A 24,098-nucleotide genomic window follows, 5' to 3' on the forward strand; every position below is an offset into this window, starting at 1 on the left:
GCTCCGTGTTGAAGACCGTACCTAGACCTATAATGGTTTACTTTTATAAATTGTGACTTCGAGTTGTCTCATACCACATCTCACTATACGTAAAACAATGGTCTTTCTTGACATTATAAGCAATCTCTCACTCAATTTCAACCAAAAGACGATTTTTTTAGTCGTCAAAAACATGTTTGAACTATTTGTCACTACGTCTAGACGTTAAGAAACTATCAATCGGTCTTTCTGAACATTATAAGCAATCTTCCAGTCAACGAGTCACTTATCCTGTGATTGTAAGTAGAGAAAACACTGCAAAATATTACATTAGATAAACTAAACTGCCATTTAACTAGTATATATGTCATGTACAAGTTGCGATTTTGTACAGGTTATAACATGTACAAAAATATTGTACATGTTATAACTTGTATGGTAAGCTTTCTCTTTTCATACGAAAATGTATGTATTATATTAGTCCAAATAATTATGACATCTTAAAAGGCTATTATATTTTTTTTCTTTAACGAAGGCGTCAAAGCAAACAAAAATTTAAAATAGACGGGAGACAAAGACAAATTTAATTTAGTCATTCAAAGGATGAATGTGGCCAAGTTTGCTTAAATTTGGTTCAGTAGTTTCAGAGAAGACACAAATGCATAATGTAAAGGAACCTGTAATTCAGTGGTTGGTTGAAATTTGTTGCTGTATATCATATTCTCTTTTATTCATTGTTTTGTAGTTTGTACATAAAGCCGACCGAAAGTATTATCTTTTTAATTGTTTACATTTGCTATTTCTGTGCTTTTTAAAGCTTTCTATGCGGCATGGGTTTTGCTAATTGTTGGAAGATGTATAGTGAACTATAGTTGCTTACTTCTAAGTCATTTGGTATCTGGCAGAGTGTGTTGGACAATCATACCACATTTCCTTATTTTCACATTTCTATATTTCTTTCTGGATGGAAATAAAAGATTTTCTTTTAAAATAATTTTTGCTTTTCAAAATCTATACATTTCAGATTTTTCAACCATCTTTTTGCAATTATAATTTGGTCCAATGATGAAAAGTACAACATAATGTTAAAAAAACACACACGAAAGTGTATGACTGCAAAGATTGAAAGATTTGTTTCTGGAAAATCTGAATGAAATAAAGTCATGGAATATTGGCTTTACTTTTCTATCCCTCTATACACTCAGTGCCCAATGAATCAAGTCATCATAATGTGGCAATAAAATTAACAACAAATTGTCAACTGATGTTTTTTTTTATTCATGAATTTTTTCCCACAAAAAATATTTAAATTAATGAGTGTCATCTCAGAAAAATGAGAATAATACTGGAAGCACTTCTCTTTGATTTAAAGATGATGACAAATCTGTAATCTCCATGACAACTTTCAAACATAGCTCACATTAAAGAGGAATTTGCAGGATTCCAACTAGTTTAAGAAGTAAATTACTTAAGGAAAAGGCCTTTGATAATAATTTGCCTTCTTGGTATAGTGTGATATCAGTTTGCAGTACAATATAGTTCACAAACTCTTTTAACTTGAGCATCATAAATAAATTAAATAAATTGCACAGCTGTCTGTCAAAAGCTTTTTCGAAATTTCACATTATTCATGAGAAACAAGAGCATTTTGTTTTAAACACAGAACTAAATCATGAATGTGTACAGTTCTTTAAACAATATCCAAAAGCTTACATAGAATTGTAAAGCAAATACTTTGATTACATTTCTCACAAATGTTGAATGGTTATCTTCTATTACATCATGTGACATCTTCAATTATGTCATGTGAGAATAAACTCCATTATGTCATGTGCCATTAAATTTCAATAGGATCCATGCATTATTTTCCATAAAAGTTTAACAAAGCTTTGTACCAAGACAACTGAAAATTCGAAGTGACATTCAAACATAATTTTTCCTTTTGTTGGTGTTATTTGCAATTCATGACCTTGAACTTTGAACTAGATGTCAACCAGATTAGATAGAGATAATCTGAAGAATTGATACCAAATTTGGAATACTGCAACAATACATTTATAATGCTATGTATGAAATGCATTTGATTTTCTCAAGATTCTCATATATCTTGTCGAGCGCGAAATTCTTCATTTATAACTGCAAACAATTTTGTGCACTTTGGTATGAGAAAGTAAATGTATATTTTTGTAAGCCTAATTGCAGCTCTATTTCCCTATCAGGGTGTTACTGAAAATATGTGCAACTTTTCACAATGGAATAATTATACACAAATTGACAATTGGTGATCAAGTTCACTCTCAAACAATATACAAAGTTTACACCCAATTCCTTTTTGTGTCAATACAGATTTACAGGCATATGATTGTAAATATGACAGATGTAACTGTTTACATTTCATATCAGAATGGATCAGGGATCACAAGTTTAATAGATTTTGACCTTCATGGCAGTTTTCATATGACCATGACCTCATTTTCATGGTTCATTATTTTGACCTTCATGGCAGTTTTCATATGACCATGACCTTATTTTCATGGTTCACTCGTCTCAATCATTCAACTTTCCTCTAATTCATCCAAAAATATGGTAGTTTATACACACAAGACACAGTAAAATTATAAGCTCTCACATAGTCACTCAAGGAAATAAAATTGTGATACTGTTAACATATAAATTGATACAGAAATAGATTTTAGGTCAGTACAGCCAGTCAAGGTCGTTAAAAACTTCCATCGTCGTCCTTAAATATTTTTCTGTCGTAGAACATGAAAATGGTTAATAGAAAAAGGGGCAAAATTGTTAATATACAATACCACTGTAGCTTGCCTTTTTTTCATTTTTTGTCATATAACTATTGCATTCTTAAAGAAAAGCATTTTCTGTGGTACAGGGTATTATATAAATCCATATCATTAATGCAACATATTAGCTCATTTATTTTTGCAGACAGATGCTTGAGCCATGACACATTATGCAGATACATTATTGTTGAAAATCAAAAACAGAAGCTTGGGCCATCACATGGGTTCACAGTCGCATAGTATGTCTTGATAATCTTCTGAGCAGCATCACACATGCACACACGTAAACAAAAACCGAACACCACTGGCTAGCTCCCGCTTGAACCAATGACCAGCATTGTATTAAATTGTTTATGATGAAAATACCAACTAAACTTCATATGCCTGGAAAAATAAAAAATTTCCAAATATTACATTCTATAGATCTAAACAACAATTGCCATCTTTAATAAAGAGCACACTATGATAATATCACAATATTTCAGTACGGGAATGATGAACAAATAAATTTTAATTTTGACCTTGGACAAAGTTATATACCTGAAGTGAAGAGTCATGTGTTGGATACAGTAATTTGATTTTACAGAGGCGGATATACAGGTTTTTTTAGGGGGCCCTGGCCCCCTCCTTTTCTGGGAAAAAATTGGTTGAATATATGGGTCAGGATCCCTAATAGACCTTGAGATGAGGAACTCAGATGACGTAATTAAAAAAAATATTAGTCCGCCATACAATTGTGGATGCTGTGATTTTAAAAATGGACATAAATGAACAATAAGAACTGTTTTATAGAGCTGGTGTGATGAGAAAAGAAAGATGTAGATTTGACCTGAAATAAATTATTAGAAAGGACAATTTTTTTATTGAATTTTATGATCAGAATTTTGGGATTATTTCATGAGGAGAGTGACATTTTTCACCATCTTCCGGGGTCCATCAATTTGCGAAAAAAGTAATCTCACTTGCCACCCCGAAAATTTAACCAGACATGTATAAATGTATCAGCTTCGATATGAGCCATCATACATGTTCAAGTAAACGATATGGACTGAGCAACGGAGGAAAACGTTACCATTACGGCCTATGGAGAATTAATTGTAAATGTATACCCAAATTAGAAGCTTAATTCCAGAAGTTTTCAGGCTGATTTATGGATGATTTCACCTTGTACACCACCGAAAATTATGGTTAGTAGTTTTTTATTTATACCTAGTTATTATAAATGGTTTAAGATAAATATTATTGATAAAGATCAGCAAAAACTCAATGAAACTTTGCTTTTAAAATGCATTACTGGCACGGGGCTGAACACTTTTTTTAGGCACAATCATAACTTTGTTTACTTCCGAGAGATCCGAAAGGAATTTGTTTACTATATTGAAAAAGGCAAGAAACAACTTTTAAATATTATTAAATTGTAAGTAAACATGACACAATATAGTCTTTGTTATGTAATTATCACTTCGGTCTACAGGAATACCTGATAATCAAGGGAGATAACACACTTCATACGAGTAAAGTGAGATACATCATCGCATGTGCTTTTATCCAATGATTTGACCCCTGGTCAGTAGATATCATATGCAAAAAAAACAGAAAAAAACATGTACATGTTTTAAGAAAATCATGAACTAATATTTTTAATGCACTTGAGCAAAACAATAGATATTGTCATTTCTCAGTGAAAAAGGGGGAGGGTCAAACCTTTTTGAAAACAATATTTCTGCACCTATTCAACTATTAGGCTAGTTAGCTACTACCCATTGCTTCTAAAATAAAAGGTTTAAATGAAGGTGACTAAGCCACAAGGGAGAAGCATTTGTCTTTCTTTGTGATTAAACTTTCAAGAATTAGATTTTTCTCTCTCAATAGTACTTCTGTATTTAAATCAAATGATAACACAGCCTGAGTAATTTTTTTGTCTTATTTCAGTTCCAGACATATCATTACTTTTTAACCTGAGATGGCAAACTAGAGGTTTTAAAAAGTCCTGAATAACTGGTAAGCATTTTGCTTTATTAGGCAAGCTCTAAATTGTTTATTTATGGTATTTATGCAATTGAAATTACAGTCGGTATGTTAAAAATATGCAAATATGAAAACTGTTGCTATGGTCTTGGTATTAAATGAAAAGGCTTAGTTACAGATAGTTTCGACTCAAAATTTCGAGTTAAATCTAGCGGCAACTGTTTCTCACGTAACACTGCAAACTATATTTAGCTCTATTTTGATCTGTCGTTATTTAATGACGCCATAATACATGTGATGTCACAATGTTTCCTTTAATACCTCATGTGGATTTCTCACTAATAAAAGGTTTTCACTGAAATACATGTTAAAAACATTTTTTCTCAAATAGAATTATGTGAAAGGACAAGTTTTGAAAATTTGCACTATATTGCACTCTAATTATATGATAAGGATGACTTTCCAAGTAGTTAGGAGTGCTTTCCACAGTTTTAAATACCAGATTTCCACTAGTAAGAATAATTATTTTGGTGTTGGTTTTTTTATAAAATCTTCATTTTTGCATAATTTCTCTGTCAAAATGCACTTTAAGGCACAAGAAAATTTTATAGAATGCTTTAACAAGGTCTGTGTATTGTAATTAAAGGTTATAATCAGAAGTTTTGTCCTTGTTTTGACTAGTGAAGGTATTCTGGAAGAAATTAATTATACAAACACATTGTATTCAAAATAAATGAATATAGCGACGAAAGTGTCATTGCCGTATAGTGCTAAAACAACTTTATTTTTTTTCAGAAATGGACAAAAATACACAGATTTATTCAGAATGTTATACCGATGAAGATCACATAAAAATATTTGGAAAAATCAGAAGTATGAATTTCAATATTGAAATTCATACTTCTGATTTTTCCAAATATTTTTATGTGATCTTCATCGGTATAACATTCTGAATAAATCTGTGTATTTTTGTCCATTTCTGAAAAAAAATAAAGTTGTTTTAGCACTATACGGCAATGACACTTTCGTCGCTATATTCATTTATTTTGAATACAATGTGTTTGTATAATTAATTTCTTCCAGAATACCTTCACTAGTCAAAACAAGGACAAAACTTCTGATTATAACCTTTAATTACAATACACAGACCTTGTTAAAGCATTCTATAAAATTTTCTTGTGCCTTAAAGTGCATTTTGACAGAGAAATTATGCAAAAATGAAGATTTTATAAAAAAACCAACACCAAAATAATTATTCTTACTAGTGGAAATCTGGTATTTAAAACTGTGGAAAGCACTCCTAACTACTTGGAAAGTCATCCTTATCATATAATTAGAGTGCAATATAGTGCAAATTTTCAAAACTTGTCCTTTCACATAATTCTATTTGAGAAAAAATGTTTTTAACATGTATTTCAGTGAAAACCTTTTATTAGTGAGAAATCCACATGAGGTATTAAAGGAAACATTGTGACATCACATGTATTATGGCGTCATTAAATAACGACAGATCAAAATAGAGCTAAATATAGTTTGCAGTGTTACGTGAGAAACAGTTGCCGCTAGATTTAACTCGAAATTTTGAGTCGAAACTATCTGTAACTAAGCCTTTTCATTTAATACCAAGACCATAGCAACAGTTTTCATATTTGCATATTTTTAACATACCGACTGTAATTTCAATTGCATAAATACCATAAATAAACAATTTAGAGCTTGCCTAATAAAGCAAAATGCTTACCAGTTATTCAGGACTTTTTAAAACCTCTAGTTTGCCATCTCAGGTTAAAAAGTAATGATATGTCTGGAACTGAAATAAGACAAAAAAATTACTCAGGCTGTGTTATCATTTGATTTAAATACAGAAGTACTATTGAGAGAGAAAAATCTAATTCTTGAAAGTTTAATCACAAAGAAAGACAAATGCTTCTCCCTTGTGGCTTAGTCACCTTCATTTAAACCTTTTATTTTAGAAGCAATGGGTAGTAGCTAACTAGCCTAATAGTTGAATAGGTGCAGAAATATTGTTTTCAAAAAGGTTTGACCCTCCCCCTTTTTCACTGAGAAATGACAATATCTATTGTTTTGCTCAAGTGCATTAAAAATATTAGTTCATGATTTTCTTAAAACATGTACATGTTTTTTTCTGTTTTTTTTGCATATGATATCTACTGACCAGGGGTCAAATCATTGGATAAAAGCACATGCGATGATGTATCTCACTTTACTCGTATGAAGTGTGTTATCTCCCTTGATTATCAGGTATTCCTGTAGACCGAAGTGATAATTACATAACAAAGACTATATTGTGTCATGTTTACTTACAATTTAATAATATTTAAAAGTTGTTTCTTGCCTTTTTCAATATAGTAAACAAATTCCTTTCGGATCTCTCGGAAGTAAACAAAGTTATGATTGTGCCTAAAAAAAGTGTTCAGCCCCGTGCCAGTAATGCATTTTAAAAGCAAAGTTTCATTGAGTTTTTGCTGATCTTTATCAATAATATTTATCTTAAACCATTTATAATAACTAGGTATAAATAAAAAACTACTAACCATAATTTTCGGTGGTGTACAAGGTGAAATCATCCATAAATCAGCCTGAAAACTTCTGGAATTAAGCTTCTAATTTGGGTATACATTTACAATTAATTCTCCATAGGCCGTAATGGTAACGTTTTCCTCCGTTGCTCAGTCCATATCGTTTACTTGAACATGTATGATGGCTCATATCGAAGCTGATACATTTATACATGTCTGGTTAAATTTTCGGGGTGGCAAGTGAGATTACTTTTTTCGCAAATTGATGGACCCCGGAAGATGGTGAAAAATGTCACTCTCCTCATGAAATAATCCCAAAATTCTGATCATAAAATTCAATAAAAAAATTGTCCTTTCTAATAATTTATTTCAGGTCAAATCTACATCTTTCTTTTCTCATCACACCAGCTCTATAAAACAGTTCTTATTGTTCATTTATGTCCATTTTTAAAATCACAGCATCCACAATTGTATGGCGGACTAATATTTTTTTTAATTACGTCATCTGAGTTCCTCATCTCAAGGTCTATTAGGGATCCTGACCCAATATAATATGGGTCAGGATCCCTAATAGACCTTGAGATGAGGAACTCAGATGACGTAATTAAAAAAAATATTAGTCCGCCATACAATTGTGGATGCTGTGATTTTAAAAATGGACATAAATGAACAATAAGAACTGTTTTATAGAGCTGGTGTGATGAGAAAAGAAAGATGTAGATTTGACCTGAAATAAATTATTAGAAAGGACAATTTTTTTATTGAATTTTATGATCAGAATTTTGGGATTATTTCATGAGGAGAGTGACATTTTTCACCATCTTCCGGGGTCCATCAATTTGCGAAAAAAGTAATCTCACTTGCCACCCCGAAAATTTAACCAGACATGTATAAATGTATCAGCTTCGATATGAGCCATCATACATGTTCAAGTAAACGATATGGACTGAGCAACGGAGGAAAACGTTACCATTACGGCCTATGGAGAATTAATTGTAAATGTATACCCATATAGGGAATCACTGAAGCATGACTGAAGTGGGCCCCCTCTAAGGCAGTCAGTGGGCCCCCACTTATGAAAATTTCTGGATCCGCCACTGTTTTATGTACAATGTTAAAGTAAAATTTGCAGGCTTCTGTTTGATATGGGAGTCTTAGAATAATACCAGAGTGGAATGGAAAATCCCATGTAATAATCTTATGTCAACTTTAACTAAATTTGTGGCTGTGAATTTATGACAAACAACAGACAATAAGCATTCCTATACCATAAAATTCTAAATTTTGTCCAGTTAAAATGTTCGAACCTCAATAAACAAGATCTAATATCACCTATGTATATCAAGGAAAATAGAATAATCCTGTTTATACTGCAAATAGTTGTTTATTTCCTAAATATAGTAACATATCTATATTTTGTGCAATGTCAATTTCATCATGGAACACTTTTTCAACAGTCAGAGGTTCATTCAGGGATGAAAATAAGTTTGTAATTTCTATTTAAGTAGCTATCAATTTATTTATTTAAGTTGCAGTATAAAAACAATATTAGGTCAATGTCAGAAAAATATAAATTTTTTTGTACTCGTCGGAAAACTGAGGAAGGATACCAAAAAGTTAATATTTTTCTGACATTGACCTAATATTGTTTATCTCCTTTAAAAACAACATGTTATTTCTAATTTTACCATACCACGGTTTTTAGAGAGTTACTTTTCTTTTCAAATTTAATGTAAACAAAAAATTAAGATATCATCGAGGTAATATAATGAAAAGATGACAGATACTTTGTTGAAAAGCAGTTTATAACACTGTATTCTATACAACTATGGGTTAACCTTATCTATTTGTGTTTGATGATTTTTGTGAGTAACACCAAATAGTTCTGAAAACTCATTTTTAACTTTTAACTTTGGTTAATTAGCTGTGTTTATATTTTCATGCCACTACAGTCTTTTTATGTTTTATTTTTTGAATTGATGTTTATCATTTATATAACTGCATTATCTGCTTAAAATCAAGCTAATTTTTTTTTTTAATTTGTCACTTAGTTCTAATTCTTTCATGTAGCTTATTCCAAAAAGAGAATTACTTGTTTCTTTGAATGGTTCCAAAAGTGTAATTTCCTATGTTTTTGAAGAGAAGGGAGAGGGGTTATGGAAAAAAATTTTCAACTATGTATGAATTTTAATATACATACCATTATCATGAAGGCTCAAATTTAGCCATTACTTTAGATACTTCTGAGAACCAAGCTGCTACGTCTACATCTTCTCTTTCATATTTCTTAATAAATACATGTTCCTGGAAATACACATCAAATAAATACTTAATAAATACATGTTCCTGGAAATACACATGAAATAAATACTTAATAAATACATGTTCCTGGAAATACACATTAAGATTTCTTAATAAATACATGTTCCTGGAAATACACATTAAGATTTCTTAATAAATACATGTTCCTGGAAATACACATTAAGATTTCTTAATAAATACATGTTCCTGGAAATACACATCAAGATTTCTTAATAAACACATGTTCCTGGAAATACACATTAAGATTTCTTAATAAATTCATGTTCCTGGAAATTCACATTAAGATTTTTTAATAAATTCATGTTCCTGGAAATACACATTAAGATTTCTTAATAAATTCATGTTCCTGGAAATAAACATCAAATAATTTCTTAATAAATGCAAGTTCCTTGAAAGGAAGGACTCCTAGAAAATAAATCTTGAATGTGTCCATAGGGACACAGATGATGCCCCTGCTAGCATATAATGCTATAAAGGGACATAACTCAAGAGCTGTAAAAGTGACGCTTCCAAAAATTGAACTTTGACAGAGTTTTGTGGTTAAAAGCATTATACATATTTTTCAGTTTGTTCATTTGTAAAGAAGCATAACTCTAGAACGGTAATCAAAGTGCTTGTAAGCACTGAATGGTAAAGATTGCTTTAATTTATCAATAGGAAGTAAAATTGGATATTGCATTGTATAAAGCTTTGGTTGTAGTTTATTCAACTATCATTATGCACTAAGAAAGATAACTCCCATTTGCAAAGAAGACTTTAAATTCTATTACGTCATATCACTTCCGCCATCAGATGAGAAGCACTGCGCAACCGCAACCTCAGTGTACTGTCAACTTTCGTTGAGGACTGACGTGTGTTAGTAACCTCGTATTGCAACCTTGAAAATTGATTTGTTATTTAATTATATGACTTCGAGGAAGTCAATTAATAAATTTATTGAAGATTTAATGTGATTAAATCTGGTTTATAATTTTTTATAGAAATTATTTTCATTCTCGTGTGGGTTTGAGATTACTATTCTGTAAACAAATATGGCGGACGCCATGATACAGTCTCGTGATAAGAAATCAGAGAAAACGCCTGATAAGAAGGCATCAAGTGTAGATGATGACTATTTAAGATTAGAGGATGAAGATGCTTTACTCTTTGATAAACCAAAGGAGGCTAAAACAAGGTCGAAAACTTCTAAGGCTTCGTCCAAGTCTGCTTCTCAGGGGAAGCCCCCTTCCTCGAGTACGCCGTCCACTTCTAAAGCAAAGTCTAGTACTAGTAGTGTCAGTGGTGACGCTAATAATAACAATGAAATGCTTGATATTCTTAAGCAGATAAGATCTGAACAAGTAAAAACCAACTGTAGGGTTGATAACATGCACAAGAGAATAGACGCTCTTTATGATGATGAATATCAATATGATGATGAAAATCAAAACGATTCTGATTGTTATGATGACGCTTGTGACGAGGTCCAAGCAGATAATGAAAAAAGGGATGAACCCCCTAGTAAGAAACAAAAATCTGACTCTTGTGAAGAGACAAGATTTGCTAGCATGAGCAAAAAATTTAGGTCTGGTGAAAAGTATGCACCATCTATTAATGAACAGTTGGCTAATAATATAACTGATATTTTTAGAAATGGGATTTCTTCTGAGAGATTTTCAGATCTCATGAAAGATGAGAAACTTCAGAGACCACAAAATTGTGACGGTCTCGTTACTGTTCAAACTGACCAGGTTATTTGGGATATTTTAAGTCCCGAGACTAAAACAGTCGATAACAAAATGAAAACTATTCAGTCTGTAGTTGTGAAGACAGCTACTGTCATGGCTAAAGTTATTAATAAACTAGATTTAATGTTAGAGAAAGAGGAGTGTACTGAGCATAGTAATATGTTAGACGACTGTATGGATTCACTCGCTCTGATGGGGCATGCTAACAGATTAGTATGCTTGATGAGAAGAACTGTCATGAAGTATGATATCATTGGTGAATATGGACATTTGCTGAATGCTACAGTCCCTTATGATAAAAACCTATTTGGTGGTGATGTGGTCAAAACTGTTGATGATATTGGCAAGTGTAGTAGAATATCAAATAAAATCCGAGGAAGGGGTGGTTTCAACAGTGGCTTTAATAGAGGCGGTCGTAGACCTTGGTATTTTAGGATCTCTGGTAGAGGCACAGGCCGTGGTAGAGGTATCGGCCGTGGTAGAGCATCTCGTGCAGGCTCAGATAAGACTGGAGAATCAAAAAACTCCAGGTGGACTCACAACAAATACAGATATTAAAACCTGATGTTGTGAGTATAAATTTTGTAGCAGGTAGATTGAAAAATTATATAAATAAATGGGAAGAAATTACTTCAGACAGTAATATTTTAGATATTGCTCATAAATGTCCCATTGAGTTTATTGATGGTATACATCCTATTCAAAATCAAGCAACTATTAGAAACATAGTAGCAAATGATAATAATACTAGAATAATAGATGCAGAAATTCAAAATTTACTGAATATTAAAGTAATTGAAAAGGTAAAATCTATTGAAGGAGAATATATTTCACCAATATTTGTGACACCAAAAAAAAATGGTGAATATCGGATGATACTAAATTTAAAAAAGTTAAATGAACATGTAGAGTATCACCATTTTAAAATGGACACTTTTGAAATGGCATTGCATTTGATAAAACAAAACTGTTACATGGCTAGTGTCGATCTGCGCCATGCTTATTATTCAGTGCCCATTGATGAGCAATATCAAAAATATTTGAGATTTATTTGGAAAGGTTCTATTTATCAATATACTTGCTTACCAAATGGGTTGGCAAGTGCACCACGTTTATTCACAAAACTTATGAAAGTGGTATATGCTACACTCCGCAGATCAGGTCATATCAATATAGGTTATATTGATGATTCTTTATTGATAGGAGATACAATTGCAGAGTGTAGTCTAAATATCCAAGATACTGTGAAATTGGTATCTGATTTGGGATTCATAGTACATGAGAAAAAATCTGTTCTTATACCTACAAAGAAAATTCAATTTTTAGGGTTTTTGATAGACTCTGAAAAAATGATTGTCACTTTAACACTAGACAAAAAAGAAATGATACATGAAGAAAGTCAAAAATTACTTTCAAAACAAATCTCTAAAATAAGAGAAGTTGCTAGTTATATAGGCTTGATAATCTCAAGTTTTTCTGCTGTTGATTATGGTCAACTGTATTATAGAGATATTGAAATAGAAAAAATACATGCCTTAAAGATGGCTAAGGGCAATTTTGATGTCAATATGGAAATAACTGATAAAATGAAAAAAGAAATTATTTGGTGGTCATGTAATATTTATACACAGTCCAGAGTTTTGGACAGAGTTAATCCACAAATTATTTTACAAACTGATGCTTCACTCTCTGGCTGGGGAGCAGTACTTATTGACAACAAAACAGGAGGTAGATGGACCCCTGATGAACAAAAATATCATATAAATTATTTAGAATTACTAGCAATTTTGTATGGTTTGAAATCATTTGAATCTCAATTAAAATGTTTTACACATGTGAAAATATTAACTGACAATACTACAGCAGTAAGCTATGTCAATAAAATGGGTGGAATTAAGTCAATATGTTGTAACACTATTGCAAAATCTATTTGGTTTTGGGCAAAGAAACACAATGTGTGGCTCACTGCTAGCCACATTGCTGGAACTGAAAATACTATTGCTGATGCTGAATCTAGAAAGTTCAATGATCAAGTTGAATGGCAGTTAAACAAAGACATTTTTTGTGATATATGTGAACTGTGGGGTGACCCCCAAATTGATTTATTTGCATCTCGCCTAAACTCACAATTGAAAAGGTTTTGTTCATGGAAACCTGACCCTGATGCTAGTTTTATAGATGCTTTTTCTATAGACTGGAGTGACTTTAAATGCTATTTATTTCCTCCTTTCAGTTTACTAGGCAGATGTGTACAGAAGATCTTGAAAGACAAGACAACAGTTATTTTAGTAGCGCCGTTATGGCCGACTCAAGCATGGTTTACTCTGGTGATGCAGATGTTAATCGATACACCCATACTGGTTATAGCAAGGAAAGATCTACTGACTCTTCCTTACAAAGACACTGTCCATCCATTGAACAAAACATTGAATCTAATGATATGTCATGTATCAGGAAACAGTTTATTGACAGAGGAATTTCGACAAAAACTGCCAGCATCATGTTATGCTCTTGGAGAAAAAGCACTAAAAAACAGTACAAAGTATTTGTCAAAAAGTGGTTTTCTTACTGTCGTGAAAGGAAAATTAGTGAAGTTCAAATTTCTATAAATATAGTGCTTGATTATTTGACTATTTTATATGAAAATGGTCTTGGCTACAGTTCCATAAATACAGCAAGATCTGCTCTTTCTGCACTAGGTTTAGTGATAGATAATGTCCTTGTAGGAGCACATCCTTTAGTAGTCAGATTCATGAAAGGAGTTTATAATCTTAGACCTACAAAATCTAAGAACATTTGTGTATGGGATGTATCATTAGTTTTGAACTACTTGAGAAAGCTTTCACCTGTAAATATGTTAACTTTACAAGAAGTAACGTTGAAGCTCGTTATGTTGATAGCATTAACAAATGCTACTCGTGTACAAACACTGAAGTTTTTAAGTGTTGACTGTATGGAAAAATTGAGGGATGAATTTGTTTTTCATTTAGATGTTTTATTAAAACAGTCTAGACCAGGATATAAGAATCCAGATGTCAAACTGAGAGCTTTTCCTCCAGATAGGAGGTTGTGTGTATATACTGTTTTGAAAGAATACATTAAACGTACTAAAATTTTGCGTGTTCACACTAAGCAGTTGCTTATCAGTTACATTAAGCCGCATAAAGCAGTTACTTGCAGCACTATTTCCCGTTGGATTAAAGTAGTTTTGCAAAAATCGGGTATAGACACTCGACAATTTAGTGCTCATTCAGTGAGATCTGCAGCTACGTCTAAAGCTAAACTGTACAATGTTTCTTTAGCTGATATTATGAGTAAAGCGGGTTGGACAAATGTGAATACTTTTGCAACTTTCTATAACAAGAGAATTATAAATTCTAATAGTTTTGATGTAAATGTGTTGAATAACTGATTTGTTTACATTTATATATATAAAAGTTACTATTGAAATTTTTTTGAGTGTGAAAAATCTCATCTGATGGCGGAAGTGATATGACGTAATAGAATTACTAAATTAAACGATACTTACCTTGGTTAAAGTTGAAGTTTAATTTGAATTCTATGTAGTCATAGAATCACTGAAGTGATCAGATGCCACCACCCTCCCTACAGCTGTGTAGTTGATAGGGCTTATATATATATATGCTATTGGTAGAGTACCACTTGGCTTTATCATCAAAAAATTTGTATCTTTAAAGACTGAGGTTGCGGTTGCGCAGTGCTTCTCATCTGATCACTTCAGTGATTCTATGACTACATAGAATTCAAATTAAACTTCAACTTTAACCAAGGTAAGTATCGTTTAATTTAGTAATTATTTTTAGAAGTGGAGGGTTATAATTACTTCAATTTATCAGTGGAAGGCAAAATTAAACATTGCATTGTCTTAAGCATTGATTGTAGTTGGTTCAACTATAATCATCGACAAATTGTGATCACTCCAATTAAAAAAATAAAATTGATATTTTGAGAAAAAAAAGAAAATTTTAGCAATTTTTCCATTTGTAAAAGGCCTATTAATCTCTAAAACAGTAAAAGTGACAGCACCAAAATTCAAACTTGATCTGTAAATTGTGGTAATAAGCATTGTGTATAAGTTTCATAACATTTGGTAGAGGCAAACTAAAGTTAGAGAACGGAATCAAAAAATTTAGCATTTTTTCCATGTAAAGGGACATAACTCTAGAACAGTAAAAGTGACGCTACCAAAATTCAAACTTGATCTGTATTTAGTGGTATCAGCATTGTGTATAAGTTTCATAACATTTGGTTGAGGCAAACTAAAGTTAGGAAACCAACTTTGGGACATATGTACGTACAGACGGACAAGGGTAAAACTAAATGCCCCCTCCGCTACGGCTGGGGCATAAAAATTGCAATCATAATTTCCTGTTGATACCCACATTTACATATTATGTCCTTATTATGTACAAAGTTTCAGGAAATTCTGTTATGTGGTTTCAGGAGTTGAGTTAACAAAAACAGGACTAATGAACAGCCTGATGGACAGTCAGATTGTTCCCTGGGGTATAAATATGCAAGTAAACTAATTTATCATGTCTATTTACAATATTTTCATTGTCAAATTAAAAATTAAAATATGATGTTGATGAAATTATGTAATTTTTTTTTAAACAAGTACAAATAACTGCTGTATGTTCCATTTAATACAGCCTTTTTGTAGTTTGTTTTAGTTTAATTTTAACCTTATTTAGATACATTGTGTTGTATTTTTGTTTACGATTTTTTTTTTTTTTTACAGAAATATTTTGCCTCTATTGTGCAAAACTATTGTATAACCTGCTAAAACTAAGTACTCACTAATAATTTCTTATACTTTGGTCTCTTTTTATAATCTTTCGTTAAACTGTTCAAAGAAAAACAAGCAAAGATATATTATAAGACATAATCCAATCTCTTTACAAAAACATTTGTGAGACTAAATTACATAGTACATTCTGATTTTCTGCTCTAAGTGATATTTAAAATATGTTTTTTAGATAGACAATGAATCTTAAAAATCAAAGTATCTTCACCTCAGCAAAAGCATGCTTACATAAAGTGGTTATGTAATGACTTGTTACTGCACAATGATATATCGGACTACTATTATAACATTATACATTTATTTCCCGTTTCTGAGGGAGATATGAAGATTTGTTCACCCGAGAACATTAATATTTCCCGAGGGCCATGTCTGAGGGAAATATGACTTTTCGAGGGTGAACAAATCTTCATATCTACCTAAGTCAGAAATGAATGTTTTATTCCACTGCCTATACTTTGTTTACTACTAAGTACCTGAACATAAAAAAATCATTTGCATACAATTTTCCAAACATTATTTAAAACAGTACCAATCAAAAAATAATTATGTATTAATTTTGTTTTGATTTTATCTATGAAATATATTTTTAACACAATAGTGACTTTACTATCACAAATGATTTTAAAAATCGTTCAAAACATAACTTTAATTAACCACGCTTAATGTGGCACAAGAAAGTCCTGATGTTCAGAAGGGAATATGATTCTCAGAGGGTAATATAAAGTTTTGTTTGATGTCACGTGGAATGGTCTCAACCAATTCAAAACTGATTAAACGATTAAATTAAGCATACAGTGGAATAAAATGTAATATCTAACTGTTGCTACGGCACAATATAATATTTGACTGTTTAAATAACACAATGCAATGTTTTACTGTTGCTAGAGCACAATGTGATATCTGACTGTTGTTAAAGAGTGTTATAACACTATGAAGGTAAATACAGAACAGCACTTTCAATGCATGAAATTTAGTGTTGTTTTCATTGCTTGGGATTAAAAGGTGGAGGGTTGAGAAAATTCCCAATATCTAACAAATGAATAAAACTCATGTGAAAACTCACCAATCTCTAACAAATGAACATAACTCAAGTGAAAACTCACCAATTTTGTAAATGGCATGAAAACAGATGGACTGTTTTTACGTTAGAAATAGGCGTAGACCAACTTTATGACCATGATCTTGGAAGAGAAAAAAACATCAACTATTCCAACCGTATGTGTATGAGAGAATGGGCGACACTTAATTACAAGTTTTTAGTTGATAAAATACCAAAATCAAAATTATCTAAACTCATGTGAAAACTCACCAATCTCTAACAAATGAACAAAACTCATGCGAAAACTCTCGACTTGGTGGCAACAGTGGTGGATCTTCTTGTAAAACTTTTGTTAATACTTCAAAATCTGTTTTACAGTTTTTATATGGAAATTCACCAGTCGCTAATTCTACCTGTTAAGAAAGGAAAATACATTAAAATTAAAACAATCAACAATTTTCATACCTTTTTTATCACTTTGAAAGAACTGCTTTAGATTTATCAAAGCATTTAAATTTAACTTGAATTGTCTAAGATATTTCCTACATGTATTGAGATAACAATTTCAGCAGTTAGTGTAAAATTCTATCTTAAGACAAATGTATAACTACAATGTATTTAAATTCCCATCTCTTATTGTTAACCATCAGGAATTATTTACAATTTTCAAATATTTAAATAAAATCAGGATATTATTATATTAGGGAAAACTCACACAACATCTTTCTATAACTGATATCTACCAATCAACTTATCTCAAAAGAGTTGTTGAACTGATTGAGGGAAGTATAGATAAACAAAACAAACATGGGCAATATATCTGAAATAAAGGAAATCCCTTTCATGTAACTCAAATAAAGTATTATTCCAATAAACAAGTCTTAAATCATATAAATAGTAAAAAGATCTTCATCTTCATTAAATACAATTTAATTTCCACTAACCAAAGTTATTCCTAAACTCCAAACGTCTGCTCTAATATCATAATCTGGTCTCTGTGGATCTGGAGGATCTATTCTCTCAGGCTGAAAATAAAAATTGCTTGAATTACCTTCTACTGTTAATTCAGAAATCATTGCATGCATTTACCATTAAGATTTTGCCATAATAGACTTAAATGCCATTTTAATGTTTGCAATATTGAGAAAAATCCCGTTTAATTCACATAAGAAATTCAAAATGCCAGTTTCCATTATTGCGATTTTAACCCAGTCACACTTTCGCAATAATTTCTGAATTTACAGTATATGTTCTTTATTTTAAGATTAAAATTCTAATTTAGACAAAACAATTTCTATTTATAGCCATAAAGATTAATAAATTATCCATCTTTTCTTTGAAAGAAAGTAAGGACATTCTAATAAAAAATGCCTTTTATCATCTTCTGTTTCCTTACACAAGTTACATTTTCTGTCTTTCAATTTATCCATATTCAGGTCAAAATCACTCTCAGAAACAACAAGTTGAACTGTCATTTATTGCTCACTTTTGATATCCTTGCTATATATAAGTATTAGGAAATAGGAACTTGATTGGCAATGCATTTACAATCTCATCACAGTCAAGCTAGCTTACAAGGGAATTTTGATACCAAATTCTAGGGTGCTCTGATACATATTTCCTGACAAAAATGTGACAAAAGTTTCATACATGGTCATTTGTACAAGAATATCCATTGGCATTCTACAAAATTAAAATAACTACTCACTGCCATATATGCTGCACATCCTGCACTCCTTGTTTTAGCTTTTGAGTCGACAAGTCTTCCACTAATACCAAAATCACATAACTTTACTGTACCATTTTCATCTAATAAAATATTGGATGGTTTTACATCTGAAAATGAGAATAAAATTAAAATAAGGAATATCATGCACATATCTGCTTCCTCAATTTATCTAGAATAGAATCATGTGAACCAAGAAGGTAGAAAATGGTGTCCTAATCCATTGTTCTTAAATACATCAACATACCCTAGATGATATGTGTTTTTGAGAGGTAAAATTCATGGTAACATATTAACCAATGACACTGTGAATACTAATGCATGGCACATTTTCTATTTACAGTAAGAGTTGATCTCATTGTTGAAGTATAAAGTGACCTTTAATTGCTTATATCCTCGTTATTTGAACTCCTGTGGATAGTTATGTCAGTGGCTATCATACCACATCATTTATTTATATTGATTGTCTCCCTTTGACCATAACAGTAACATCACAGGTTGTATACTAAATTGTGTATTTCCATGCAATAAACTCATTGTTAAGGTTTTATCTAGAATCAATAATGCAAATGTGTTTATCTTTGATACTAGTTTCTGTTCAATTTTGTCTTTTTTGTTAATACACAATTTCAATTTGAAATCATTCATTTATACTACAATCTTAATTTAATCTTTGATGACTTTACACTTTGATCATGTTAACACATTTTCAAAGGAAAATGCCTAGTCCCATACTTTTCTAGCTTGTTGTCACAGGCCTTAAGGGAATATGATACAGTAGCAGGGGTAGATAATAACGTTTTCAAAACTTTTCACATTGTTTTTGCGACATTGGTAACCAGAACGTTGTAATTTCGCAATATTTCTAATAAGAACATTAACATTTAGCGAAGTCGCTTTAATTGAAGTCATATTTCGTGGAATATTCACTGACGTCATAAATCGGGTTGCGCAAATTTAAAAAAAAGTACCGGCTTAAAAAAAAGGCTATGACGTTTCTAAAAGACGGAGAAATCCGCTGAAGAGCAGTGAGATCAATGGAAATACCAGAGATGAACAAAAATAAATCAAATACAACTTTGCATGAAGAAATTGAAGAAATGGTAATAGACACAGAAGAGAGTACTGACAGTATAACATGGAAAGAATTGTGGAGCTTTTTACTCTGGCAAAAGCACTGAATATTTGCAAAAACTGCACAGCACAGCGGAATCTGATCAACTTAGAGAAAGAAAAATTACAAGGATTTGGGAACTATCTTACTGTTCTATTCATTGATTACACTGTAAAATGCTGAATAACATTTTAACAAATAAGACACATTTCAAAACAAAAGGACCTGCTACTTTTGACATCAACACAAAAGCTGCAATAGCTAATTATGAGTATTGATAGCTGCTTAACGTCCAGCGGCAAATATTCAATTGCACATTTATGACATCAATATGTTATTTTAAAGTTACTAAAAGAAATGAGAAAACGTATGAACCTGTGATTAATGAGAAAATTTTAACAAAATCTATGGCTCGTAGGGTAACCGAATCGGGTCTCATGGTGGGAGAATTGAAATCCATACAAAAAGTCATTACCACGGCATGATGTACAGCTGCGCAATATATTTCATGACAAGAACAGTTATTTCCATTCATTAATAACGAGGTCAATAATACCATTTTGAATTGAAAAAAAATAAGAATTAAAATAGTTTGTGTCTTCATTTATTTTCGTGTATAGGGCATTTGGCCTACTCCAAACTGCATGGAGAATTGTCATTGTATGGCCAAATTTAACAGACTATCAAATTAATAACAAAACCGACTGCATGTGCGCGACCCTCATGGGTGGACAAGGTTGTATAACACCCGTATTCGTAAATAAAATAATAAATATGAAAAATTGTCAACAAAAGTCTGTTAAAAAGATTTAAAAAAAATATATTGGTGTCGTTTTGGTTTGAATTTAAGCAAAATATAACCAAAAGATGCAGAATTGGCAATGTTAGTTTGTTTAATTGGTTGTATTTTTTTTTTGTGTACATTGAATATCAATCTGGATGTAATAGACCAAAACAAGAAAACGCCCGTTCACATGCTGTTAAAAGGTCTTGCAATTCAATGGTGTCGTTTGTAATGGTACATCCCATTTGTATTTTGTTTATTGTTTTGTACTTAAATCAGACTGTAAGTTTTCTGTTTGAGTTGTTTTGCATTTGTCATGTAGGGAGGGGCCTTTCATAGCTGACTATGCGGTATGGGTTTTACTCATTTTTTCTTTTTTGCCGTACTCTGCTAGAATCCTTTTTTAAATCCTTTTTTTATTATGAAAGTTCCTGTTCAAATTTCGTTTAGCACAAATGTTTTGCCATTTAACGAGTAACCATCTTATGAATTTTTATGATAAGTATCAACGCTTTGGAAAACACGTGCATATAATTGACAGTGTAGTTGTGCACGGCGGGAATGATTACACAACGTTGTTGCGATTAAAACGTAATAACGTAATTAAGCGCCATACTGACAGACATCGTAAAAAATTAAGGTATATGGCTTTTATTGGAAAAAACAAGCACAAGGACCCATATTTTTTTCTTTTGCAATCAATTAAGTACTGTTTCAAAAACACTCCACCAAAATTTCAAGAAAAAATCAACAATCAAATTTTTTCTGCACTTCCGAAAAGACACAAAAATATGGTCAATTTCTTTTCAATCTTAATCAGGAAAATGATAATTTTGTTTAACCATAAACTTGTTTCAGCATGTTGATGCCATGGATCAAGGGAACATTTTACAAACCAGGTGCTTTGCAGGGCGCAGCTCTATACGACCGCAGAAGTCGAACCCTGAACAGTTGGGGCAAGTATGGACACAACATTCAAGCTTGATACAGCTCTGAATTTGGATTGTGATTGAATAGTTGACACATCATAGGTTTCTGACACAGAATGAATGTGGTCTAAGAACTTAAACTTAAAAACTTTTAAATTGGACGTTTACCTATTTAATATGGTCAAATATCCAAAATCAAAATACATGGTTAGATTCAGCATATCAAAGAACCCAAAGAATTCAATTTTTGAAGAAATCTAATAAAGTTCAATTTATAACCCTTTAGACCTAAATGCTGTCCAATTTGATAACTAGGCCCAAATATCAAAAATCTAAATACATATTGTTAAATTCAGCATATCAAAGAACCCTATATATTCAGTTTAAATTTTTAACTCGATTTGGACTAACTTGAAAACTGCCTCAAATATTCAAAATAAATAAAATAAAAAATGTAAGAACATTTTAAGATTCAGCATATCAAAGAACCCCAAGAATTCGATTTTTGTTAAAATCTAACTAAATTTAATTTTGGACCCTTTGGACTTTAATGTAGACCAATTTGAAAACGGGACCAAATATTAAGATTCTAGATTAGATTTGGCATATCAAGGAACCCCAATAATTCAATTTTTGAAGAAATCAAACAAAGTTCAATTTTGGACCCTTTTGGCCCCTAATTCCTAAACTGTTTGGACCAAAACTCCAAAATTCAATCCCAACCTTCCTTTTGTGGTTAGTAACCTTGTGTTTAAATGTCATAGATTTCTATTCACTCATAATAAAGTTAATGTGCGAAAACCAAGGAAAATGCTTATTTGGGCCCTTTTAGGGCCCCTAATTCCTTAACTGTTCGGACCAAAACTCCACAAATCAATCCTAACCTTCCTATTGTGGTCATTAACCTGATGTTTAAATCTCAAAGATTTCTATTTACTTAGACTTAAGTTATTCTGCAAAAACCAAGAAAAATGCTTATTTGGGCCCTTTTTTGGCCCCTAATTCCTAAACTTTTTGGACCACAAGGTGAACCCCCAAATCAATCTCGACTTTCATTTAGTGGTATTGAACCTTCTTCAAAAAAATTATAGAGATCCATTCACTAAAACTAAAGTTATTGTCTGGAAACTAAATGCGTCTTCGAACGACGACGACGCAGACGACAACATCATACCATTATACGACGCAAAAAAACTTTTGTGGCTGTATAAAAACCTGGTTAAGTTATGACTTTTCGTTCAAAACTATTGTTACTTTCTTGAGAAGTCCTTATTTATGAAATTTCAGGGATTTTCTTCTAACTATGCAAATTTTGAACAAAATTATCTCAAAAAGTAAGTCATGAAGGTACTTTTTTCTTTGCATATTTGAAAAGTACAAATTGAAATTGACCTTCTATCAAAATTTTTTTTTTAAATCAACGAGGGATCTCTACTGTATCGTATGCCCTTTAATTCATACAGTTTTTAAAGCATCACATAAATCCTTTGCTCTGTTTTAATACACAACCTGCTTTTTTCTTTTCTTACCAAAATTTTTGGTTTTATGGTTTTCTTTACAAGTTGTCTCATTGGCAATCATACCACAACTTCTAATATTTATTTTCTTTTATTTTTTAAAGTGACAAATGTTTTATTCTGTAAACCCCATATTGACCCTCACAGATGTTCCTTGTGTACATTACCTCTATGGATAACCCCATGTTCTTCCTTCAGATAATTAAGTGCTTTTACAATCTGTAAACAAAAAATAACATGCATACACAAAATTCAAACTAACCACATAACTAACATTGAAAACTTCTTTAAATATTCAGATAATCATTTTTAAACATAAAGTGCTCTATTTTTTCTGGCTGAAAACTATGGTACCTAAAGCATCTTCTATCCATACCAGTTTGGTGTGAGCGAAGGCTCCGTGTTGAAGACCTATAATGGTTTCTTTTACAAATTGTGAATTGGATGGAGTGTTGTCTCATTGGCACTCATACCACATCTTCTTATCTTATATCTAGTTGAACTAATTGTTCCAAAATTAAATGAGTAAATTTTAAACTATGATGGCAATTATCTGAAAATTTTTCAGACCTGTACGGAAAAAAATGTCTTTGAAGTTTACCTGTACAAAGGAAATCAACAAAAACGGGTACTATGTAAATCCTCAGTGTATTTATTTTTGATAAATCCATTTCCCCCTGAGGCCCTGACATAAATGTCCCATGTCATCTGTATTTCCATTCATATAGACTACTGTACTGTGGATTCATTGTTGCTCGTTGGATACCAATTTTTGTTGATTTCGGGGGTACATGTGAACCACGTAATTAAATGTTCAACAAATA

At 31.6% G+C, this 24,098-nt stretch overlaps 2 protein-coding genes and 1 long non-coding RNA gene across 4 annotated transcripts in view; 2 read left to right on the forward strand and 1 right to left on the reverse strand.

The window, feature by feature from the left end:
- Window positions 1-1,236: 1,236 nt before the first annotated feature.
- Window positions 1,237-24,098, reverse strand: part of LOC139511645 (dual specificity mitogen-activated protein kinase kinase 7-like) — a 30,082-nt gene continuing 7,220 nt past the window's right edge. The window contains exons 7-13 of one of the 2 annotated variants that reach the window (XM_071298601.1): window positions 23,442-23,493; window positions 18,913-19,040; window positions 18,149-18,229; window positions 17,475-17,617; window positions 16,159-16,204; window positions 9,489-9,592; window positions 1,237-3,164 (exon numbers count right to left, since the gene is read on the reverse strand). In XM_071298601.1, coding sequence (XP_071154702.1) covers window positions 9,494-9,592; window positions 16,159-16,204; window positions 17,475-17,617; window positions 18,149-18,229; window positions 18,913-19,040; window positions 23,442-23,493 — 549 coding nt within the window. In that variant the 3' untranslated portion in view covers window positions 1,237-3,164; window positions 9,489-9,493. Of the gene's footprint in view, window positions 3,165-9,488; window positions 9,593-9,754; window positions 9,797-16,158; window positions 16,205-17,474; window positions 17,618-18,148; window positions 18,230-18,912; window positions 19,041-23,441; window positions 23,494-24,098 lie in introns of those variants that run through there. The other variant, XM_071298603.1, reaches the window with a different exon arrangement.
- On the forward strand, window positions 3,439-5,635 carry LOC139511646 (uncharacterized). Its single transcript, XR_011662064.1, has 3 exons — window positions 3,439-3,967; window positions 4,713-4,781; window positions 5,544-5,635. It is a non-coding gene; the product is annotated as an uncharacterized lncRNA (long non-coding RNA).
- Window positions 10,371-13,709, forward strand: LOC139511642 (uncharacterized). The gene is made up of 2 exons (XM_071298599.1): window positions 10,371-11,906; window positions 13,571-13,709. The coding sequence occupies exon 1, from the start codon at window positions 10,642-10,644 to the stop codon at window positions 11,893-11,895; it is 1,254 nt and encodes a 417-aa protein (XP_071154700.1). The 5' UTR covers window positions 10,371-10,641; the 3' UTR covers window positions 11,896-11,906; window positions 13,571-13,709.

The sequence above is a fragment of the Mytilus edulis genome, chromosome 2 (genome assembly GCF_963676685.1).
Source record: "Mytilus edulis chromosome 2, xbMytEdul2.2, whole genome shotgun sequence".
NCBI lineage: Eukaryota > Metazoa > Mollusca > Bivalvia > Mytilida > Mytilidae > Mytilus > Mytilus edulis.

Excerpts from the sequence above, each read along its gene's own strand:
- LOC139511642 (XM_071298599.1), top strand. The coding sequence starts at position 10,642 with ATGGCGGACGCCATGATACAGTCTCGTGATAAGAAATCAGAGAAAACG.